The sequence below is a fragment of the Rosa chinensis genome, chromosome 1, assembly GCF_002994745.2.
Source record: "Rosa chinensis cultivar Old Blush chromosome 1, RchiOBHm-V2, whole genome shotgun sequence".
NCBI lineage: Eukaryota > Viridiplantae > Streptophyta > Magnoliopsida > Rosales > Rosaceae > Rosa > Rosa chinensis.
The window spans coordinates 60,573,227-60,588,337 of NC_037088.1; the positions used below are offsets into that span (position 1 = coordinate 60,573,227).

The window sequence follows — 15,111 nt, forward strand, 5'->3', positions numbered from 1 at the left end:
GTTTATTTTAAAAGTTCGGAGTTCACTACTGAAACATTGCGCTAGAGAATCATTGATCGAGTACGTCCATGGTGTTCATTTAGACTCTTCCTAAAAGAATATTCATATCATGGAATATCGATATTATATGACTAGGACAAAAAAAAAACACAATCAAGATGGTGAGGTTTTTTTGATGCAGCACTGCCAGCACATACGAGAAAGTTAAGGAAATTGCAGGAAATTGTAAAACAAGGCAAAAATCAAAATGACTGTAAGCCATCCATGGCAAGCGGTACAGGAAATAATATATAGGCTACTAATGCACTGGTGGCAACCTACACGTGCCATAGGACCACAAATAGAAATGGGCTAATAAGCAGCTGCTTGGGCTTGAGGGATCAAATGTTGTAGTGTGTTGTGGTGGCCTCAACATTTTTCTTTTCTTTTCTTAAAACCTAATCGATCTCCCGCCACTCATATAGTCATATATTTGTGTACCTGGCAGATAAGAATGATTCTCAGTTGCGCAAAATCTGGATAAAATTGATACAAGTAGCTATTTTACCTCCAGAAATGTATGTTTCAAATTTTAGATAAAATAAAATAAAATCCAAATTTATGTGACGGCAAAAAAAAAAAAACCTCAATATTGTAATTTGAAAAAAAAAAAAAAAAATTCATAATATTGAAAGCGCCTGAGCATTAACGAACAAACGAACCGGGAAAATGAAGCCGCACACTAACACTGGCTTCGCCGTGAGTAGTCCACTCCACGTCACCTCTCCTCCCCGCGCCTCACCGGGAATCTCTCTCCGGCGACAACTCATCCACGTTTTCCGGCAATTATCTTACACTAAACGCCGCCAAAGTAGCCTCTCCGTCGTTCTCCGTCGCAATCCTTCCGCGAATTCCGATAAAAACATCAGAGATTCAATACAAAATGAAAACTATTCAGACGAACCTGGCCGGAGTTCGCTCACGAGGAGACAAGCGCTACTCGCGCCGTCACTGGTTCTGGGCGCGTGGTTTTTAAAATCGGCAGTGGCGAGTGCGGCGGACGACTCGCCTCCTCCGCCGTCTTCGCAGTCAATGACGATGCCGGTGCCCGTTCCGAGAGCTGAGGAGAAGAAGAAAAAAGAGGATGATGTGATAACGTCGAGGATTTACGACGCGACGGCGATCGGAGAGCCACTGGCGGTGGGAAAAGACAAGAGCAAGGTCTGGGAGAAGCTGATGAAGGCTAGGGTTGTGTATCTAGGCGAAGCAGAGCAGGTTCCGATTCGCGACGATAAAGAATTGGAGCTCGAAATTGTGAGGAATATGAACAAGAGGTGCTTGGAGGGTGAGAAAGCCTTGGCTTTGGCTCTTGAATCTTTTCCATGTGATCTTCAGGACCAGCTCAATCAGTACATGAACAAAAGGTAGTATATCTCCTATATTGAAATACTACGTTTATTTCTTTTCAATTTGAGACTATGCATTTGTTGCTTGTATTGTGTTGATGATTTTGTGTATATATGTATGATGGCAGCATAGATGGTGAAGCTTTGAAGTCATACACTTCACATTGGCCGCCGCAACGGTGGCAGGAGTATGAGCCTCTTCTAAGTTACTGCCGAGATAATGGTGTTCGGCTTGTGGCTTGTGGTACTCCACTCGCGGTAATCTTTTACTCATTACACTTTCGTTTTTGTATCAATCAATCTAGCTAGCATTGATGAATGATGGTGTATTTATTGGATTGTGTAATTTGAAATTGAATAATTGGTAATACAAATGTGATTGCTTAAGATGTTAGTGTAAGTTCCTTGCTGCTGCATGGTTTTAGAGTGTGTTTCGTAAGTTCAGTATGGATTGCATAGTGAACTAGTGGTTAATCTTGTATTCATAGGTCTTACGGACTGTACAAGCGGAGGGAATTCGTGGGCTTTCAAAGGCTGATCGTAAAATGTATGCCCCTCCAGCAGGTTCGGGGTTCATCTCAGGCTTCACTTCGATCACACGCAGATCACCAGTTGATAGTAATTCTCCGACTCAAACTGCTCCATTTGGGCCAAGCTCATATCTATCTGCACAGGCAAGAGTGGTTGAGGATTATACCATGTCCCAGATTATTTTAAAGGCCATGGAAGGTGGAGGAGCAACTGGTATGCTAGTGGTTGTGACAGGTGCAAGCCATGTCAAGTATGGGCTTAGAGGGACAGGATTGCCAGCCAGAATTTCAAAAAAGATGCAAAAGAAAAACCAAGTAGTTATATTACTTGATCCTGAAAGACAGGACATACGGCAAGAGGGAGAAGTTCCTGTTGCTGATTTCTTGTGGTATTCTGCTGCCAGACCCTGCAATAGGAATTGTTTTGATCGTGCTGAAATTGCTCGAGTTATGAATGCAGCAGGCAGGAAAAGAGATGCCCTTCCACAGGTTAGCTCTGTTTCTTTATAGTCTTTTTTGTCTTTCTTTGGGAAGTCATGGTTTCTAGTTTCTAGTACCTAGGATGCACGGATACGCCAAAATGCCAACGTATCCCGTACCGATACGGGATACGGGTGCGATACGCCTCGGATACGTCCGGATACGCGTATCCAACGCATCCAGATTTTGATACGCCACGGATACGCTCGTATCTGTATTGGATACGTAAATTAGTAAATAAATAGGATACGCGAGGTTAGATCGGACATTTTTCCCTTAAAAAAAAAAAAAACCAAAACAAAACAGATCGAATCGAATCGAGACCTAGTTGAGCCGCACATCCGCACATCTTCAGTCTTCGCGTTTTCTTCTCTTCTGATGTTCGCGGCTTCTCTCCAGACGCAATCAAACTTCGTGTCGCGTCTTCTTCTACTACAGACTTCTCTGGTTCTCTCAAAGGAAACCAGCTGGAGCCTCTTCTTTCGCTTCGGGTATGTTCTCTTCTTCAGTTCTTCTTGATTGAATTATGGCTTGTGATGGTTTGTGGGTTTTGTGCATCTGATTTGTGGGTTTATGGGTCTGTGCGTCTGATGGTTTATGGGTCTGTGCGTCTGATTGAATTATGGCTTGTGGGTAATGAAGTTCTGATGGTTTATGAATATGATAATGGACTATATTTGTTAATGGCTTGTGAATTGTGAGATGTGTCAATGGTTTGTGAATACTGAATTGTGATATGCATGCAGGCCCCCTTCCATATTCTTGCCACGTCCTTTACCATCATCAGAGACCTTAATAATGGCATAGTGATAATCATGAATTCACATTACATTTTGTCTAAATTAGATTGGTCATGTTAAGGTTCTCTTATTAAACTGATAATGCTTTATGAATTTGATTGGCACATGAAATTGGTGATTAATAAAATTGGTGACAATTTGCAGGACCATGAGTGGAGATAGAACACCTCCTATTAGTTCAAGTGCCGGGTCTGTTAATGCCAATACTAGTAGTGGAGCTGCTGATCCTGAAAATATAGTGCAAGATGATAATGTTTAACTTGATAAACTAGTATTTTGTTTATGTTTCATATGTTTTTTTTTTCTTCTTAATTTATATATAGATACACATATATTTATATATTTATTAAAATATATTTTAATTGACGTATCCTTCCCGTACCCGTATCCTATTACATTTAAGATTTGTCGTATCCACGTATCGCACCGTATCGTATCCGGATACTCGTACCCGTATCGGTGCAACTTAGGTTTCTACTAATGTGGGTCATTATTAAACTCTTAGGGGATTTTCAGGTTAGAAACTTTTGTTTTAAAAATAAACTATTATTGAGTGGTTCATACTGGTGAATGATCTAGTGATTCCAGTATATGATTAAAGTATATGGGATTAAAAGTTTGATGTAATTGGGTTAAGAGTTTTGTTCCTCGACAGCATTTTCCTAGCACAACTATTCGTACCGAGTGTGACAACAAAATTTCCATCATGGAAGTACACTAACAGCTCATAATTGAATGAGTATACGGATTTGAGCACCTCATTATCTCTCCAATTCTCTTCTGAATTATGAATAGTTTTTAATGTAGGAGTTCTACACTTCCCAATAGTTTTTAATTTAAGTGTCTACCACTCATGTGTGCAGTAGGAAGTATGTAGTTTTAATGCAACTAGTAGTTAGCTGTTGGGATCTACAAGTGAGATCAGTTTAAACCACATCAATTGCTAATTTTGCTGAAATTTCGCCTTTACCAAAAAGCCATATTGGATTTAGCAGATGACATATGGAGGCAAGGTGAGATGTCCTATGGGGTGGGTTGGAAAGCTGCATATGCTTTTCGGAAATAAATATATATCAATTTCTTTAATGATGCTACTTTCCTTCTCTCAAGAAGACCATATTTTCATATGCTTTTCAGGACCTTCAGAAAGGACTGGATCTTGGTTTGGTATCTCCAGAGGTATTACAGAACTTCTTTGATCTGCAGCAATATCCTCTTGTTTCGGAACTTACTCAACGGTTCCAGGTCAGGTTTAAAACCTTTACACTTTTGTTAGAGTATGAATTTCATGTTATATTTCTATTTGGAAAGTTGAAGATAAATTGATGTGATTGAAGCTACATCTGAAGGGGCACATCAGTTGATCATGGCTCATTTTAGTGCAGGGTTTCAGGGAAAGATTGTTGGTAGATCCCAAATTCTTGCATAGATTAGCTATAGAAGAATCTATATCAATAACTACTACTCTAATAGCACAATATGAGAGGCGTAAAGAAAATTTCTTTGAGGAGCTGGACTACGTGATTACGGATACTTTAAGGGGGATTGTTGTTGATTTCTTTACAGTGTGGCTTCCTGCTCCGACGTTGTCGTTCCTTTCATATGCTGATGAAATGAATGCGCCTGATAGCATGGATGCTATTAAAGGTCTCCTTGGGTCCATTCCAGACAATGCGTTTCAGAAGAGTCTTGTGGGGCAGGATTGGAGTATCAATCATAGACTTGCATCTGTGCTTTTGGGTGGTCTAAAACTAGCTAGTGTTGGATTTATTTCCAGTATCGGGGCTGTTGCTTCCTCAAATTGTCTGTTTGCAGTTCGCAAATTCATCAATCCAGCTCTGGTTACTAATCAGCAAAAGAAAAGAACTCCAATACTCAAAACAGCAATAATCTATGGAGGCTTTCTCGGAACTTCCGCAAATCTCCGTTATCAGGTAAAATGAAGGGATTGTCTTGTTTTCTCTTTTCCGGCAATTTAACAAAATAAAAACATGTTTATACATCTTGATCATGTCTTGGTGTTCTTTTGGCATTGACATGAGAATTGAATGCGATGCAGATTATTGCTGGACTAGTGGAGCATCGACTTTCTGATGAATTTTCTTCTCAAACAATACTTGTAAATATGCTGTCTTTTCTTTCTCGGACAATAAACTCTTATTGGGGAACTCAGGTTAGAATCATCTTGATACTTTTCCAAGTCGTCTTATGCTGAATTTGATTTCTCCTTTACCTTTTCATGATCAACTATGCCATGGCAACAAAAGTTCATGAGTAACTCAGGTTCCTATACATGGTTCATTACATTATTGTATTTAGTAATTACATATGGTATTTGCTCAACTCTTCAGAGAATAGAAAGTAGCTACTAATGGTATACTGCTGGTTTATGTGAAACTTTCATTACATCTGTAAATCTTTTTCCATTTGTGACATTGGTGATTTACAAAACCACATCTTCTATATGAAGCCTCGTTGCATGACAATAACTAAGATGCAGTTTGTTGCATGATATTGGTTTTTAACATTTCCTCTTATCTACTGCAGCAATGGATTGATCTTGCTCGCTTCACTGGACTGCAAGCTTCGAAGAGTGAACCTTCCATTTACCAAACACCGGATTCTACTATCCTGGTTGCATTGGAATGTAACAACACAGAGGAAACAAGTGTAGACGATATACAAAACAAATGAGGTGATATCCCTCTTTATACTTTCATACTAATTTGCAGATTATTCTAAAAGATGCTGGCACAGATGACAGATCTCAAAGAAATGGGTTTTGGACCTTAGCTTTACATATATCACTTCCATTACCCAAATGTAAATTGTTTAATGTAAGTGAAACAGTTCTTGCAATTTTGGTAATCATAAAGAGTGTATTCTTGATTTGAATTCTTGGTATTTGAGCAAATTTCTCAGTCTTGTTCGGTCTATAGGGAGGTAGGACTTGCATGGAAAAGAATGGAGAACTCTTAATGAATTCAATTTCACACAAGAAAAAGAAAAAAGAAAAAAAAAAACTGTTCTGTTTCTTTTCACAGGAAATTTACAAAGGCCACTCTTAAATAACAAGAGAAACCAATCAACGAAAGAACGAAACAACAGAAAAATCCCCAACCATGTCATATAAAGAAGAATGAAAGGGTAAAGAAAGAGAACACGAAAAGGAAGAGTGAAATTCTAAACCCTATTTCCTATCATTTTCATTCACTGTAATTGTCCATGATCCTCTCATTTGTTCTACTGGGACATCATGAATTAGCGGTTGTTTATCAACAGGTTTTGCAGTCCGACTAATTGGTTTTCCTGATATTCTCTGTTGTTGCACGACTAGTACCGAAAGTGAGCACTGAAAATCCGCCGAAGAAAGCATATCGCCAATGATACCAAGCTCTGGGCACTCACTCCAGTCACCAATCCCCGAAAGAAGCGGGGAGTCCTGATGATGCATCCCCACCAACATCAAATCAAAGCAATCTACCATTGAGCTGATGACAGAAGACAGCTTCGCTCCATCTTTTACCACTTCTTCCACCACAACAAACCGCTCATTTCCTGCATTAGCTCGCCTGTATTCTTCAAGCAAGTCACTGTCCTGCTTCCTCTCTTTACAATTTTCTTCTCCAAAGAGAAGAAACCGTGCAACTGTTAAGTCCACATTTGGATGACTCGACATGCGAGAGCCATAGGCTAGTGCCTCTGCATCGTCTACACCACCTAAGAAGATCACAGCAACATGGAATATAAACTGGCTGTTAAGAACTGATACGGAACCGCCTAGGATTCCCCGATCAATGAGGATTCCGACTGAGCAAGGTGCCTTTTCAATTACATTGATGTTCAGGGACTGGTGAGCTCTGTTCACTAACCCAATGGTGCCATCTATTGCATAATGCTTGTGAAACGGCAGGATCACAATGTGTGCCTTCTTCTCAAATGCTATCCTTACAATGTCTTCGTGCATTGTTGGATAATGTGAGATGGAAGTGAATGGTTGGAGGCTGGCGCGCCGTTCATTGTACTCGGCATACTGACTCAAGCCTTTGATAATTTTGTTGGAGTTGGATGTGCTGCTGTTAACGCTGGTGTTTAGATTGACATTGGGGTGGTGTGCTATGAGAACAGGGGTGATTCGTCCCACAAGCTCGACGAGGATGAGGGCAATTACTGCAACAGGGTTCTCTTCTGTTGCATTTGATACTTCTAGGACGTTTACCATTGTGGGAATGTTATCCTGGGAGTGGATGCAGGCCATGATTCGGAGCTCTGTCTCGCGCTTCAAATGCTGGATTGTACTTCTTTTGGTAGCTGAGAATTTATTTGAGGGATCATAGAGAATTTTTATCAAGGGTGTCACAACAGCTGTTATCGCTACTACATAGATCACAGCCAGGGCATATTCTTGATCGCTCAGCAGCTGCAAATTAAAGAGATTCACCATATCATTCAACGTTAGCATTCATGAAAATCCGATACAAAAACCAGCCAAATTATATAATCAGTGGCATATCCCAGAGCAGCTTCAATCTTTGAAGGAAAACATCTGCTGCTTAAGCATTCAAGGAAGCACTTGAAAAAAAAAAGAGAGAGAGAACTAAATTTGATAGAGACTTGAACCTTGGTTTGCTTCCAAATGTTGAACATCATAAGCTCAGTGATGCCTTTTGCGTTGAGAATAAGCCCGAGCACAAAAGCTTCACGTATAGTCTGTTCATAATAGCAGGCTGGCAACATTACTGCTCCAATCTTGACCACGCTAGCGAAGAGAAAAACAACCCCGAGAACCCACGAAGACCGAGGATCAATCGTGTAGATGTTTGTTTTCAGCCCCGTGACAGCAAGGTATGTTGGGTAGAATAGTCCCGTAGCAAGAGTATCCACCTTGGCCACCACAGCTGAGCCTAAAGGAGGTCCGGCAGGTATTGTAAAGCCAAACGCTAGCGGCCCCAATACGTAATGCTGGCTTGAGATCTCACTAAGAAATGCAAACACAAGCACAAGAACGAAAATGATGAAAATATGCGACTCCCTGACAGATTTTCTTTCCTGTGCCTGGTTTCGTATCCACATCATGATTGGCCTGGCCACAAGGAGAATGACCAACACAAGAACCGCTGCTTGTAGTACTGCGAGCCATGGTATTATTGAATTTTTGGTCCTCTTATCACTTATTGCAATAGCAATCGCACTCATCGTTATGCCAATAGCATCACTAAATATTGCCGTTGAGACCGCCGTGCGGCCAATGTCAGTGTTCAAAATCTTGAGCTCGGTAAGTAGACAACCAATAACAGCGGAGCTTGTCAAAGCTTGCGTAGCAGATAAGAAGGGGAGTGAGTTCCGAAGCGACCTGTCCAATTTGGGGACATAGCGCATCAAGAGGAAGGTTAGTCCCTGAGGGAGTATCAATGTGCAAAGGAACATTGATGTTCCAATGGCCAAGCACTTCCGTTGGGGACGCACAATTCCTTCAGCATCCATCTTCACTCCCATCGAAAATAGGAAGAATGTGAGGCCCCATGTTGCAAGTGTTTCGAGCACTATGATGCCTTTTACAGGGAAAAGGATGTCCGAGATTTTCTTGAGATTCCCCAGAAGTGATGGACCGAATACCATACCACTCTGCAGGCACACATTATATTTGTTCAAATTTCACAAGGCATTGCCGGGTACGTAATTTGCATTGATTTCATTTTTTTACAAAGGAACATGACGGTTTTTTCCTGTTAATTCATGGTATTTACAATTTAGAGATTGAAAACGAAGCTTACAAATATGTTAGAAACGATGCTGGATTGTCCTATTTGTCGGAGCAAAAGATTGACGAAGTTAGAGAGTAATGCAACTACAGATAACTGCACCAGAAGAAGAGAAGTGGAGGAATCCAGGGGGTTTTTGCCGCTCCAAAAACCCTTGACGTTGATGGTGTTGTGTGGATTGTGACACACCACCGTTACATTATCTATTGACATTTCTCGCCTGTGCTGCCGAGGGAGAAGAAATAAGAAACAAGAAAACAAGAAAACAAGAACACGAACACGAACACGAACACGACACGAAAATTAGATGAAATGCGACACCCTACCAGCTACCACACACACTCGCAGAGACAAAATGAGCGGTCAAGCTGGTATTTTGGAAACTTCTATACTATTGACGCTTGTTCATAGATTTATAATTACATGGACTTCATCATCCATCTAGGCTAAAAATTTGGAACATCTAATTAAATTCGAGCAGTGAGAAAAGTGCGGCGACCACAGACCACAGTCAACCTCTGGTGACTTCCAAATCATCCGTAGTGATAGACTTCATACAGTCTGCAGAATCATTTTCCTGACTTGAGCTGGAAACGGTTGGGAACTTGGGATAGCTCTAAATGCTTTGTTACATACTTCATAGAGATAACCCTAAAAATAAGACGGAAAACACTATCGATTAGAACTCGCACTCATCAGATAAGGTTCTATTTTCATTGAAATATATCATTTATGTATTGAATTTTCAACCGTCAAATTTAATAAAATAATAAAAACAATATGGTAGAATATATTTTTCTTAACTTTAATCCAAATGAAATTGTATCGCTGTTCATGTACGACGACTCGCTTACAATGATGTGGACTCTATACTTGTGGATCTAATGTTTTTGTTAGAGATTGTCTTATATCTAAGGATTTATTATTTTTTTCAAAATTATTGAAATTTTCTTAATTTAACTTTATTGTTGAGAAATATTCAAAATATCTTTGCAACTAATACTTCAATAAGTCTCATGTTTCATAGTTTTCAACTAAACTAAAATTACGAAACTTGCTTATATAGTTTGCGTCGCCAACAAGTGTCTCTCATGATTAATATAATGATTTATTCTACGGTTCATTAATATGCCAACACATAATACTAGTAAATCAATCTGATATAGAAATAGATTAATCTTGAGTTAATCTACAATCGAAAGTTGGTCTGCTGGTATACCTAATGAGAACAATTCTTACATACGGCAGTGGTTTGCTGGTATACCTAATAAGAAAAATTCTTACATACGGCAACCGCACCACGTGGTAGTACGGCTGCTCAATCAGAACCCACCAAAAATTTCTTTCATTCCGAAACTGCCTCTACTTTTTAAAGTGAAATATCCAAAATATCATCTACTAAAGATCTGATTGATCAGTCCATACCACGTGTTCCTTGCGTCTAGCCCGTATACCGTATGCAAGACTTTCTCTACCTAATAATTCAGTGTATATTTGATGTTTCATATCACTTTCCCAATGATGTCATATTTTATCCTCTCATTATCCGAGTCATAAGGATAAGACTATAGCGCCTACCTTATTGTCGTGCCTTGAATACAGTAGGCTGTGTCTGCCCACAATCATAAAAATAAAAAACATTGGGCCAGGTGGGCCCCCACAATTCGCAAAACCGGCCACATTTCTTCCTTGCGCTTCGAGCCAAATTTACCACTTTATCCTTTTAGGTTCCCTATTTATAAAAACCCAGAACCGGATGAGATATTTCACATTATCCTCCTCTTCGGCTCACCTTGTTCTTCTTCTACAGTTCTACTTGAGGTTTTTACTCTCAAAGATTCTCACTTTTTAAGTTTTTCGTGGATTTTTAGTGATACCCAGATTAGATCTTTTGATCCGCAGTTTTTCAACCATGGACGTCATTTCCCGGCAGCACCCGCAGTCGACTCTGAACCCGAACGCTCCGATGTTCGTTCCGTCGGCTTATCGGACGGTGGAGGACTTCTCCGCCGAGTGGTGGGCCCTGGTTCAGTCCTCCCCTTGGTTCCGCGACTACTGGCTCCAGGAGAACTTCCAGGATCCCCAGAATGACCCCTTCTTTTCCGATATTCCCGACGACTCCGACTACATCGACGACCTCTTCGACGAGGAACACTACCCCACCGCCACCAACAACAACGCACAACGTAAGTATATTGGGTTTGTTTTACTGAGTCGACTCGGCCGAGTCACCGATCTAACTCGGTTCTTTCTTTCTTTGTTTGTTTTGTCTTAGCGGAGGTGGTGGAGGAGGAAGAAGAGGAGGAGAAAGACTATCACAAGGAGCTGGTTTCGTTGGGACTGTTGAAGTGGCCGAAGGGTCGAGCTGTGGCGAAGGCGCCGAGGTTTATAGAGAAAGCTCCGAAGATTGTGAATGTCAAAGTGAGTCCCAGGGCGATTCAGCAGCCGAGGTAGACCGAGTTCAGCGACTCTTTTGACTCACCCGGTTTTGTAAATACTATGCAATGATTTTAGCTTTCGGATCTTTGTAGTTCTTGTAATTTGCAGCCCTTGTACTTTGTGTTTGAGCAATAAAGATAACTAATTTCCGATCATGTTTGATTCGATGAGTGAAAGAAAGATGACAGCTTTTTATTGTAACTCATAGCTAGAAATTGAATTACACAAAAATTTGAAGTGATCTATACCACACTAGGTAGCAGGTGCTTAGATAGAAAACTAAATCATTCAAGAAGTTGCTTCGTCTTCTTGGCCCCAAGGGATTGCGTTCTTCTTAATCTTCTGAAGAGCTCTGATGACTTGTTCTGTGGTAACATTACCAGTCACAATCACCTTGTTCAGCTCTGTGTCCACATTATATGTTTCGATATCTGCGAGGCAAATCAAAACAAGGGTTTTGAGTAATTTACAAAATAAGGGATTAGATTAGATGGATGGAGAATGAATGAGATATAGTTGGATGATTTACCTTCGATCTTCTTGATGGCCTTCAGGATTTTCTTGATGCATTCCTCACAGTGCAAGCCCACCTTCAATTCCACAACCTAAATGCACCAAAAATTTATGCAATCAATATGAGAAGTCGATAGTAATAAGTGCCAAGATTGTTCTTACATTTCCCATTCGAGTTTGATAGATATTTGAGGAACAATGGACACCTCTCAACTGTGAGAAGAGTAGGATTTGAGGAAGGGTTTTGTTCTAATATCATATAGTGAATCCCAATTGACACATATTAATAATAAACAGTGGTGAGTGAGTGATTGATTGAGGGTATTGGATTCTTTCCGTGATTGGTGGGAATTGGCTTCAACTTTTTCTTTGTAAAGGTCCTTTATTCTTGATTACTGACCTCAGAGCAACTAGCCTCCGCAGAAACCATGAAGCTGCAGGGTTTGGCTGAGACAGAGATTGAGAATGTAATTGTTTTTTACCTGCTCATTCGTCAAATGAGGGCCCATAGTTTGAAAGATGATTGAAAATTTCATATTCTATTCAGACAAAGAAATCTGTAACACAGAACAATAACACAAAGAAAATGTTCCCATCTTTTCTGGTAATTACCAGTTCATACTTTTTCTTTTTGGGTCAAATATCAAGTATCCCCACTCAGTATTTTATTCGATGATAAATATCCCCACTTTACACCCTTTTGTTGTCTCCCACTGTTATAAAGCTAAGCCAAAGGTCAAACCTATTATATTAAGCAAAGGGTCCTTGACCAAAAGTCCAAAAATGAACTAAAGTTATCCCACTTATCCCAATAATAAAATTTTTTTTTCACTAACCCAATTTAAATTAAAATGACTATTCTGCCCTCTTCCTAATTAAATAATTACTCTCCTCCCTTTGATCTCTCTCTTCTCTCTGTCTCTCTCCAGACTCTCCGCTTCTCTCTCTCTCTCTCTCTCTCTCTGCCATGGCAGATCTGGAACCGGAGGACGAAGCCCACCTCTTCTTCTTACCCTCCCCGCCCAACCCGGCCCTTGGCCTCTGCGTATGCCAGCTCGTACCAGATCGAGCTCCTCGATGAGTTGTCGAAGCGGTGCAGCGTCGTCCATGACGGCTCTATTTACCGCTACGGCGATTTGAGTTCGAGCTCCGCTGTGAAGACTCACCAAAATCCATGGCCTCTTGCTGGGGAAGCTCAGCCCCTTGGCACGGTTACTCTTGGTCTCGAATTTCATCAGCATCTGAAAATCCACACAATTTCAAAATCAACCAAAGCGGACTAAAATTCAACAATCCGATTACTACGATTCGTTTTAGATTTGGCAATGCGAAATGTCGATCGGTGAGGAGGAGGAGGTATGAGATTTGGTAATGTAGAGCAATCGGACGAATCGACACTGTAGTTGCTTTTGTAAAGTATTTTTTACCATAATTGTTTTATTGGCACTCATGGGTAATACAGCTTTTATTTGTAAATTCTAGTTGCCGAGTTTTTTTTTTTTTTTTTTTTTGTAAATGTGGGCAGAAGGCATAGGACGAAAAAAAACGTTTTATTATCTTTTAATAGACGTCTACTGGAGGGCAATAGACATTTTGAATTGATGTAATCTCCTTGTTTTTTTCTATAATTAAAGTTTTATGTGTCTAAATTTAGGGAGATTAGTTTCTATTCTGGCCACTGAAAGTTCTATTGGGGCAATAAACATCTATTAAAGCGTGTATTGGGGGTAATAGACATCTATTGAGGGGCAATAGACGTCTATTGGGGGGGCAATACATGGCTGATAGTCGTCTATTGGGAGAGCAATACATGGTTAATATACGTCTATTGGGAGGAAATACATGCTTGATAGTCGTCTAATGCCCCTTTATTGAGGGGCAATAGACGTCTATTGGGGGGCAATACATGGCTGATAGTCATCTATTGGGGGGCAATAGATGTCTATTAGGGGGCAATAGACGTCTATTGGGGGCAAAAAAACTTTCTGGTGGGTGGTAGCTGGTGATCGGAATCCGGTGATCCGGTCACAGGTGACCGGATCACCGGATTCCGGCGAAGTCCCCTATGGTTTCTCTCTCTCTCTCTCTCTCTAAGTAACAAAGGTGAGGGTAAAATGGTATTAAAAAATAATAAAAACAAAAAAAAAATCTTAATGGGGTATTAGGGAAGACCTCCTTAGAGTGTTTTGGATAAGAGGGAATTAAAAAAACTTAGTGGGGTAAGTGGGAAAAAAATCTCTAAAAATGGTGTAAATGGACAAAAACCCTTAAGCAAATTCTTACTTCCCATTGCTAAATTGTTGAAAATCCTATTATGCCCTTTGTTAATTGAATTGTTCAGTAAATAAAAATTATATTATGAGACTAAGATAGTAAGTAAATCAAATAAGTTATTTTTTCAAGAAATAATAGCCAAAAAATAAGGGAAAAATGCCACGTTTTGAACCTTCAAATTTTTTTCTCTTTTTTATTTTCTTAAAATTTCACTTTTTAAAAATAAAATAAAAAATCCACTATTTTCCTTTTTTGTTATGAAAGCAAATTGACATGCGCGGCTAAGAGCAAGTTCACCCGTTGGATCACTGGGTCACCTACTATTCACTGTTTTTTAGTGTATATTTTCATTCTCTGGGTCACGAAATACACTGTGCCTGTGACCCAGGGCACCAAATACACTGTGCAGGTCACCATAGTGACCCAGAACACTGTACAGGGTGACCCAGGGCACGAAATACACTGTGCTCGTGACCCATAGGGTGAAATTAACACTAAAAAGCAGTGAATAGTGGGTAACCTGATGACCCAACGGGTGAACTTGCTCTAATGGGGAAGAAAGGAGATTCGTGGGTGTCATGAACTCATGATGAAAACTGGGGCTGGCAAATTTGGGCCAAACCAACGGAGCCAACCGAATTTCAAACCGGCCCTAACCATGTTGGGCCGCATTCTCGGCCTGTCTTCTATTGATCAAATCCACAGATAATTGACTTGCAGAAGCTTATAGCCGAAATCACCTAGCCTTATTTCTCCTAAATTTCAACAGATTCACCCAAAAATCTAAAAACCCCCAAACCATCGAAACCCTAATTCTGGGAAATTGTTGTTTGCTTCACCGAATGCAAGGTAATATTGTTGATTACTAATCCCTATTCTATGTTGTTGTTCAGTTTTTATTGCCAATTAGTCGCAAGGTAAAGTTTGA

At 40.2% G+C, this 15,111-nt stretch overlaps 4 protein-coding genes across 4 annotated transcripts; 2 read left to right on the forward strand and 2 right to left on the reverse strand.

The window, feature by feature from the left end:
• The first annotated feature begins 663 nt into the window (after positions 1 to 663).
• LOC112163947 (protein RETICULATA-RELATED 6, chloroplastic) lies at positions 664 to 6,095 on the forward strand. Its single transcript, XM_024300438.1, has 7 exons — positions 664 to 1,403; positions 1,514 to 1,643; positions 1,874 to 2,404; positions 4,333 to 4,440; positions 4,581 to 5,129; positions 5,255 to 5,368; positions 5,743 to 6,095. The coding sequence occupies exons 1-7, from the start codon at positions 709 to 711 to the stop codon at positions 5,887 to 5,889; spliced, it is 2,274 nt and encodes a 757-aa protein (XP_024156206.1). The 5' UTR covers positions 664 to 708; the 3' UTR covers positions 5,890 to 6,095.
• A 290-nt stretch (positions 6,096 to 6,385) lies between these two features.
• On the reverse strand, positions 6,386 to 8,679 carry LOC112181680 (cation/H(+) antiporter 15). Its single transcript, XM_024320065.2, has 2 exons — positions 7,816 to 8,679; positions 6,386 to 7,615 (listed from the first exon to the last, which is right to left on the reverse strand). Exons 1-2 carry the CDS (start codon positions 8,677 to 8,679, stop codon positions 6,386 to 6,388), a joined length of 2,094 nt encoding a protein of 697 aa, XP_024175833.2.
• A 1,943-nt stretch (positions 8,680 to 10,622) lies between these two features.
• LOC112164717 (protein EARLY RESPONSIVE TO DEHYDRATION 15) lies at positions 10,623 to 11,556 on the forward strand. Its single transcript, XM_024301335.2, has 3 exons — positions 10,623 to 10,778; positions 10,860 to 11,143; positions 11,233 to 11,556. Exons 1-3 carry the CDS (start codon positions 10,714 to 10,716, stop codon positions 11,409 to 11,411), a joined length of 528 nt encoding a protein of 175 aa, XP_024157103.1. The 5' UTR covers positions 10,623 to 10,713; the 3' UTR covers positions 11,412 to 11,556.
• An 11-nt stretch (positions 11,557 to 11,567) lies between these two features.
• On the reverse strand, positions 11,568 to 12,227 carry LOC112165933 (protein SODIUM POTASSIUM ROOT DEFECTIVE 1). The gene is made up of 3 exons (XM_024302981.2): positions 12,072 to 12,227; positions 11,926 to 12,001; positions 11,568 to 11,827 (listed from the first exon to the last, which is right to left on the reverse strand). The coding sequence occupies exons 1-3, from the start codon at positions 12,078 to 12,080 to the stop codon at positions 11,685 to 11,687; spliced, it is 228 nt and encodes a 75-aa protein (XP_024158749.1). The 5' UTR covers positions 12,081 to 12,227; the 3' UTR covers positions 11,568 to 11,684.
• Positions 12,228 to 15,111: the final 2,884 nt, after the last annotated feature.

Coding starts and splice junctions, on each gene's coding strand:
- LOC112163947 (XM_024300438.1), top strand. CDS start 709: ATGAAGCCGCACACTAACACTGGCTTCGCCGTGAGTAGTCCACTCCAC. Junction 4,441..4,580: donor AACTTACTCAACGGTTCCAG/GTCAGGTTTAAA, acceptor ATTTTAGTGCAG/GGTTTCAGGGAAAGATTGTT. Junction 5,130..5,254: donor CCGCAAATCTCCGTTATCAG/GTAAAATGAAGG, acceptor AATGCGATGCAG/ATTATTGCTGGACTAGTGGA.
- LOC112181680 (XM_024320065.2), bottom strand. CDS start 8,679: ATGGATGCTGAAGGAATTGTGCGTCCCCAACGGAAGTGCTTGGCCATT. Junction 7,616..7,815: donor ACATTTGGAAGCAAACCAAG/GTTCAAGTCTCT, acceptor TTTAATTTGCAG/CTGCTGAGCGATCAAGAATA.
- LOC112164717 (XM_024301335.2), top strand. CDS start 10,714: ATGAGATATTTCACATTATCCTCCTCTTCGGCTCACCTTGTTCTTCTT. Junction 10,779..10,859: donor CTTCTACAGTTCTACTTGAG/GTTTTTACTCTC, acceptor TTTGATCCGCAG/TTTTTCAACCATGGACGTCA. Junction 11,144..11,232: donor CACCAACAACAACGCACAAC/GTAAGTATATTG, acceptor GTTTTGTCTTAG/CGGAGGTGGTGGAGGAGGAA.
- LOC112165933 (XM_024302981.2), bottom strand. Junction 11,828..11,925: donor GGCCATCAAGAAGATCGAAG/GTAAATCATCCA, acceptor TTTGCCTCGCAG/ATATCGAAACATATAATGTG.